Source organism: Eschscholzia californica, unplaced genomic scaffold, assembly GCF_041429995.1.
Source record: "Eschscholzia californica isolate CP2 unplaced genomic scaffold, dmEscCali1.0.p SCAF_2, whole genome shotgun sequence".
Taxonomy (NCBI): Eukaryota; Viridiplantae; Streptophyta; class Magnoliopsida; order Ranunculales; family Papaveraceae; genus Eschscholzia; species Eschscholzia californica.
In genome coordinates this window covers 32,268,183-32,276,359 of record NW_028238309.1, presented here as the reverse complement: position 1 = coordinate 32,276,359, position 8,177 = coordinate 32,268,183, and the positions used below count along the sequence as shown (strand labels likewise).

Sequence of the window (8,177 nt, the reverse complement as noted above, 5' to 3'; positions counted from 1 at the left end):
GCGTAGGTGGTGAAACGATTGAGTTTCATTGTCGAGGTCTTGGTATCGAATCAAACAAACAACACTTTTTTTTCTAGAATTTCTACTACTTACACCTTTTCTCCTAGCATGTCTACTAGTACTTGGATTAATTGAAAGTATTGTTTGGTTTAAGATATCTCCTTATTAAAAGTATCTTATAAAAGGCGTGTTTGCCTTACAGTTAGTTCTTATTAATTGAACTAATTCAATTTTCACCTCCTTAAAGTGACCAACTTAATAAAATGGCCTCGTAGTGATGATGACTTTTCTAAAAAAACCCCTTTAGTGTCCGATTTTTCGATGACTTGTATTTTGGACTTCAAAATTGTCCTTTTTACTCGTTTGTCCTAGTAAACATTTTATTTTAAAAAAAACTCCATTTTCATCTTTTCTTCCAGTACCATCACTTCCTCTTCATCATCTCCACCATCGTTTCTTCTTACACTTCACTTCACCACTATCTCTTCATCCCCTCCTTTATTTATTATTTTAATATTTTTTGCGATATCTTGTAGGGCAAAAGATCCTCGAACCATGTTAATGAGAAAATTAGAGATTGCTTGTTGTACATCAAAATTACCATGGAATATCTAAATTATAAGTTAAATTTTGTTAAGAATTCATTTTTTGATTCTGACATTATCGTATCATATGGAATTCTCTTATTAAATATAACAAAATAATGCCCCCACTAATAAATTTTTTGGCATCGCCACTGCATGCATCGTTGTACTATAATTAAGAATTTTTGGGCTTATAGCCCAAAAAACGGGTCCTAATAGTAGATATAGTCCTCTCTAATCCTATAAAGGGTTTCAAAACCAAAAAAATAATATAAATGGATATCTAGTCCATTTAGTCTCATCTAGAGAGAAAAAACAAATCCCTAGATTACATATTAATTTATAATACCTATACTAACCTTCTTTATATATAAAATCTGATTTACATTCTAAAATCCAAAATATTTTTTTTTCACGATTCCAACCTAGGTATCTATGTTATCGAAGTTAACTTAGCAAACATAGTTGACTCCTTCTCATGTGCATTTGATACCAGATGTGGTGCTCATATCATCTCTAACGTAAGGGAATCAGATATTTGACTAAAAGGGAGATGGTCCTACGGGTAGCGAATAGAGCAACAGTTGCTGCGAAATCTGTAGGAACCTATAATCTACTTTTGGAAACTGGTCTAGTTTTAGTACTTCATAATTGTTATTATGTACCTACTATTTCTAAAAACATTATCTCTGTCTCGGTGTTGGACAAAGAGGGATATCACTTTATAATAAAAATCTGGCGTTGTTCTTTGTATAAATGTGAAATGTTTTATAATAGTGCTGAGTTATACCTAATGAAGTCTTTAACATAGAAACCAAGAGGCTATGATAAGATGATTACTCCCGCGAGGGGTAAATTTAGCTACTTCATCACGTTCACGGGTGACTTCCCTAGATATGATTATGTATACCTAATGAAGCATAAATCCGAATCGTTTGAAATGTTTAAACAATTTCAGAACGAAGTAGAGAATCAACTTGACAAGAAAATAAAAGTCATCCGATCGGGGTGATGAATATTTGAGTTAACAATTTGATGATCATCTTAGGAGTTGCGGCCAACTCACTCTCCTTGGAACACCACAGATGAATGTAGTTTCTGAAAGGAGAAATCGCACCTTGTTAGACATGGTTCGATCTATGATGAGTTTAGCCAACCTTCCAAATACATTCTGGGAATATGCTCTGGAAACGGCTGCTTTCACACTTAACCGAGCTCCGTCTAAAGTTGTAGAAAAGACGCCATACGAGTTATGTATGGAAAGTATCCAAAGTTGTCTTTTCTCAAAGTCTGGGGATGTGACGCGTTTACAAGGAGATAAACTCGCACCCAAATCAAACAAATGTTTCTTTATGGGTTATCCAAAAGAGACAAGGGGTTACTACTTCTACAACGAATCAGAGAACAAAGTGTTTGTTGATCGTGATGGTGTTTTCCTTGAAAAAGAATTTATTTCCAAGAAGACAAGTGGGAGAAATGTAGAGATCGAAGAAATTCGATCTAAGCAACATATAAACAAAGATATAGAGATATCAAGAAGCTTAGCGGCTCCTATCTATCCACAACAAGTGGAAGAGGAAAATGGGGTAGAGTTAAAGGAACTCGAGACACCTCCCGCACAAGTTGAATTAAATTCGCAAGAGACATCTCAAGTAGTTGAGAATACTCCAACTGTTGCTCAAGCCCCTCTTAGGTCTCAAAGGCTCAAGGAGTTATCTCAGAGAGCAGACATCCTACTATTAGAAGATAATGAGTCGAGCACCTACAAAGAAGTTATGACGAGCCCCGAGTCTGAAAAATGGCTCAGAGCCATGAGATAGGAAATGGATTCCATGTTAGAAAATCAAGTATAGGACTTGGCCGATTTGCCCGATGGAGCAAAACCGATCGGTTGCAAATGGGTTTTCAAGGTGAAAACTAACAAGGATGGAAACGTTAGCGTTTTCAAAGCTATACTTCTGGCAAAAGGGTACACACAGATTCATGGTATAGACTATGATGAAACCTTCTCCCATGTCGCTATCCTTAAATCCATTTGGATCATTCTAGCAATTGTAGCTCATTATGATTATGAGATTTGGCAACAGGATGTCAAAACCGCCTTCCTGAACGGGAATATGGAAGAGGATGTGTACATGACACAACCTGAAGATTTTGAAAACTCCAAAATTGCTGGACTTATGGACTAAAGCAAACAAGCAACAGTTGGGATCTTCGATTCGACGAGGCAATCAAAGAATTTGGTGTCCTTAAGAATGCAGAAGAATCATGTGTTTACAAGAAGGTTAGTGGGAGCAACCTAGTTTTCTTGTTCCTTTATGTCGACGACATATTAATCATTAGAAACGACATTCAGATGTTAGAATCAGTCAAGGACTGGCTTCGAAAATGTTTCTCAATGAAGGATCTAGGGGAGGCAGAATACATATTGGGCATCAAGATCTATAGAGATGGATCAAGGAAGATGATTGAACTCAGTCAAGAAACTTATATAGATAAGATTGTACACCAGTTCAATATGGAAAAATCTAAAAGAGGATTCTTCCATGTCACATGGCATCACACTTAGCAAGAATCAGTGTCCTGTGAAATCTGATGAGCAAAAGTGCATGGTGGACGTTCCTTACGCTTCGGCAATAGGATCGATCATGTATGCCATGATCTGCACTCGCTCAGACGTCTCACATTCCTTGAGCCTGTGTAGTCGTTACCAATCGAATCTAGGTGAAGCGCACTGGACCGCTACTAAGAATATTCTAAAGTACCTGAAAAAGACTAAGGATCACTTCTTAGTATATGGCAGGGAGGAGACACTCAAGGTTGTAGGCCATGTGGATGCAAGCTTTCAGACGGATAGAGACGATTTCAGATCACAGTCTGGTTATGTCTTCTGTCTGAACGGAGGAGCAGTAAGCTGGAAGAGTTCCAAACAAAGTATTTTTGCAGTATGCTTTGGCAATAGGATAGATCATGTATGCCATGATTTGCACTCGCTCAGACGTCTCATATTCCTTGAGCCTGTGTAGTCGTTACCAATCGAATCTAGGTGAAGCGCACTGGACCGCTACTAAGAATATTCTAAAGTACCTGAAAAAGACTAAGGATCACTTCTTAGTATATGGCAGGGAGGAGACACTCAAGGTTGTAGGCCATGTGGATGCAAGCTTTCAGACGGATAGAGACGATTTCAGATCACAGTCTGGTTATGTCTTCTGTCTGAACGGAGGAGCAGTAAGCTGGAAGAGTTCCAAACAAAGTATTTTTGCAGTATGCTTTGGCAATAGGATAGATCATGTATGCCATGATTTGCACTCGCTCAGACGTCTCATATGCCTTGAGCATGTGTAGTCGTTACCAATCTAATCTAGGTGAAGCCCACTGGACCGCTACTAAGAATATTCTAAAGTACCTGAAAAGGACTAAGGATGACTTCTTAATATACAGCGGGGAAGAGACACTCAAGGTTGTAGGCCATGTGGATGCAAGCTTTCAGACGGATAGAGACGATTTCATATCACAGTCTGGTTACGTCTTGTGTCTGAAAGGAGGAGCAGTAAGCTGGAAGAGTTCCAAACAAAGTATTGTTGCAGACTCTACCACTGAAGCAGAATACCTAGCGGCTTCGGAAGCAGCAAAGGAAGGAGTTAGGATGAAGAAGTTCATAATGGAACTTGGTGTCATCCCTGGCATAGAGGAAGGAATAGCTCTTTATTCTGACAATTATGGGGCAATCGCCTAAGTCAAGGAACCTAGAGCGCACCAGAAATCCAAACATATCCAAAGGAAGTACCACGGGATTAGGGAAATCACAGAAAGAAAAGATGTGGTCGGTTGCAAAGTCCATATGGATGACAACATAGCCGATCCGTTTATTAAACAGTTACCTCAGCCCAAACACAACTCAGACATGAGGGCCACTGGTATAAAACGCATTAGAGAATGGAAACAAATGTAATTGAGATTCGTAAAGGAGTTTATGTATCTAATTAGTTACATTCGATATATAAAATAAAAGGAGATTTATTTTGTCACTTAAATCTGGTTTAGTATTTAAGAGACAATTCATTGATAAAGAAATATTCCCAATAGGCTTATCAGATACGTGATCTGATGAATGAAACCCTATTAAGTGAACTTGGAATTATTTCATTATCATCTCCCCAGTCCAGGTCATTGCATGGACAACAATGACTTATGAAGACTAGCACGAGTAGTCGATGAGATAGCGCAGTTTCATGGGCTATAGGAATAGGGTATTCGATTCAACTACGTGGGTGTGTAATGGAGATTCTACACTGAATAAGCCACAAATGAGAACACATCAAAGTGATGAATGTCTCTCATTGACAAGATTGGAGAGATTCCTCAAAACATGAGTGTTCTGCTCATCTTATGTAAGGAATGTCTGACTCTGGTTTCACCAAACTCCGTGCAGTAAAAGGAGGTTATAAAGTGAATACTGGGAAGGGCATGATAGACATGAAGTTGAGTGGGAGCACAAGAATGGATTATGTCCTCCTAATTAAATTAGGATAAAGTGTCTCCGGGCCACTTGACGAGTAGCAACTGAAAATGCATGGCCGTGCTCAAACGGATTGAACGTTAATCATTTATTATGACAGTTGTACTCGGGATCAAGAAAGTCTGAATGACGTGACGTATCAGATGGGATGTGAAACACTTGATTAAAATCTGGAAGTGATAAAATAGGTGTTTCGCATAGCTTTTGTTTCACCACTTCAAATGTCTTTTGTGCAGCACTGCTCCATTCGAACTTGTCTTTCTTCAAGCATTCAGTTATTGGCGCCACGACAGTGCTGAAATTTTTTCACAAAGCGTTTATAGAATGATGCAAGTCCGTGAAAGCTTCTTACATCAGATTAGGTTGCCGGAACTGGCCAACTCCTTATAGCTTCAACTTTACTTTCATCTACTGAAATGCCCTTATCTGAAACAATATAACCAAGAAACACAATGCTAGAAGTAAAGAACTCACACTTCTCTGGCTTAGCATATAACTTGTTTCTTCTGAACACCTTGAAAACTTCTCTAAGGTATATAGCATGCTCTTTTTCAGTTTTGTTGTAGACAAGAATATCATCAAAATAAACCACAACAAACTTTCCAATTAAGTCTTGCAGGACCTGATTCATAAGTCTCATGAAAGTGTTGGGTGCATTGGATAACCCAAATGGCATGATTAGCCATTCAAACAGCCCACTCTTTGTTTTGAAGGCAGTCTTCCATTCATCACCTTCCTTCATTCTGATCTGGTGATATCCACTCCTTAGATCAATCTTCGAAAATACCTTTGAGCCATTCAGCTCATCTAGCATGTCATCCAACCTGGGTATAGGATAACGATACTTGATGGTTATCTTGTGAATAGCTCGGCTGTCTACACACATCCTCATCGACCCATCTTTCTTTGGTACAAGCAGAGTTGGTACAGAACATGGAGAAATCACTTCAGGTCCCTCATTCATCACTAAACTCATTCATCAATTCCAGGTAATAAATCAATTTGATGCCCTTACCCAACTTCTTCATGATTTTGGTTTCACCCAAAAACATATTTTCTTTGGGTTTATTTGCTGCAGACATAGCACCCATAGTAGGTGATAATGGTGCCAATGTAATGTGTTTCTTATCCTTATGAAAAGAATAAGTGTTCTTGTATCCATCATCTACAGCTCTTCTATCAAACTCCCAAGGTCTGCCAAGCAATAGATGACAAGCATCCATTGGAATAACATCACAAACCACCTCATCATGGTAGTTCTTACCAATAGAAAAGGAAATCACAACCTGTTTAGAAACTTGCAACTTGCTCCCATCAGTCAACCACTTTAGTTTGTACAGTTGTTGATACTTTGTAGTTTGCAAACTTAGCTTCTCCACAAATGTACTTAATGCGACATTAGTGCAACTCCCATTGTCAATAATCACACTGCATATTCTTCCCTTAATTGTACAACGAGTTGAGAAAATGGTTTTTCGTTGTTCTTCTTCTGTAGTCGGAACAGAGTGTAACACCCTTCGGGTTACTAATAATTCTCCATGATCAGGTTGTTTAATGATCTCATCATCTTCTTCATGAACTTTCTGATCAACAACTTCCATATCATGAGAATTCTGTTTTAGTTCTTCTTCAATCTCCTCAATCTCTTGAATTGACATAACTCTTCGATTAGGACATTCAGCATGAAAATGCCCAAATCCTTGACACTTAAAGCACTTATTCTTCAAATTCAAGTCTATAGGTTTTGCTGAATTCTGAATTTCTGGCTTTTTGTTGCTGCTACTAACAACACTCTTTACAACTCTTTTTGGAATCAAGGAAGAAACTTGATTGTAGGGTCTGTTATATGGCTTCTTGCTTGTTTTGATCTGCTTCTCCACCTTGATAGCAAGCTTCTTTACATCATCAAGAGTCCAGAAAGGCTGTAGCTCTACCTTGGTTGAACTCTCATCATTCAAACCATGTACAAAGCGTACAATAGTCCTCGCTTGTGGTTCTTGAATATCACATCATAATTGTAGAAGATCAAACTCCCTTATATATCCTTCTACTGTCTTCTTCTCTTGATGCAAGTGTGTAAGCTTTAAGTACAAATCTTGCTTGTAATCATCGGTTAAAAATCTCCTCTTCATAAGTCGTTTTAACTTTTCCCAAGACCTTATTCAGGTCTTGCCTTTTCTTAAACGTTGCGACTTAAGAATATCCCACCAAAGGATAGCATAACCCTTTAGCCTTAAGGTTGCTATTTTATACTTCTTCTCATCATCATAAATGTTATATTCAAATGCACATTCCATTGATCTTAACCAATCTACAAAGTCATCTGGATTTAGATTACCTTCGAAATCAGGAAAATCAACTTTGAATTCTTCTTGCCGAGTGTGTCGATGTGGTCGATTATCTCTTCTTCTCCCACGTCCAGAACTAACACTATGATCATCATTAGAACTAAGAAAAACTCGTCCGTCTTCATCAGAAGATGAATGGTTATCTCCAACTCTTTGTCTTCTTGGTTGCGCTTGCACATTCATGCCATTAAAACCCTGAACCATTTGTTGCATTTGCTGCCTTATTTCCTCCATTTCTCTACCAATACGTTCAGCGTGTGCTTGGTCGAGAGTCAATCCTCTTGGAAATTGCATATTATCAAAACAGGGGATTTATAGTTTCACTTGATACCACTTGAATTATAAGCTCTGAATTATAATTTTACTCCACCAACCTGAATTAAGGCTCTGATTGAAGGGTTATGAGTGTATCTAATACACCTAATTGTCTAGTGTTCTAAGCGGAATCTCAAACATCTATATGTTTAACACGAGTTTCCAGGATCTATACATGAACATATCAATGAACTAGAATAGAAAGAAGATTACCTCTAATCGCTTTCCCACGAACTAAATCCCGACCAGTATTCGAAAGATAAGAGCTCCAAGTGTCGCTTCTCTACTTAAGACACCGAGTATATAACTTGAATGATCCCTCCTTCGAGTCAGCTAGGACCTTCTTGAAGGTTGAGATGAAGAACTCCTTCTTCTTGACTAGATAGTTGAGAAAACTCCTTTTCTCTC

The 8,177-nt window shown here is 38.2% G+C and overlaps 1 protein-coding gene across 1 annotated transcript; it reads right to left on the bottom strand.

Annotated features, from left to right (window-relative positions):
* Positions 1 to 5,464: 5,464 nt before the first annotated feature.
* On the bottom strand, positions 5,465 to 7,748 carry LOC147557431 (uncharacterized). The gene is made up of 3 exons (XM_086658856.1): positions 7,280 to 7,748; positions 6,122 to 7,102; positions 5,465 to 6,072 (listed from the first exon to the last, which is right to left on the bottom strand). Exons 1-3 carry the CDS (start codon positions 7,746 to 7,748, stop codon positions 5,465 to 5,467), a joined length of 2,058 nt encoding a protein of 685 aa, XP_086514982.1.
* Between the last annotated feature and the right edge of the window lie 429 nt (positions 7,749 to 8,177).

Excerpts from the sequence above, each read along its gene's own strand:
- LOC147557431 (XM_086658856.1), bottom strand. The coding sequence starts at position 7,748 with ATGCAATTTCCAAGAGGATTGACTCTCGACCAAGCACACGCTGAACGT. Across the intron at positions 7,103-7,279 it reads GTCGCAACGTTTAAGAAAAG|AACCACAAGCGAGGACTATT; the intron begins GCAAGACCTGAA and ends GTGATATTCAAG. Across the intron at positions 6,073-6,121 it reads CAAAATCATGAAGAAGTTGG|TGATGAATGAGGGACCTGAA; the intron begins GTAAGGGCATCA and ends GAATGAGTTTAG.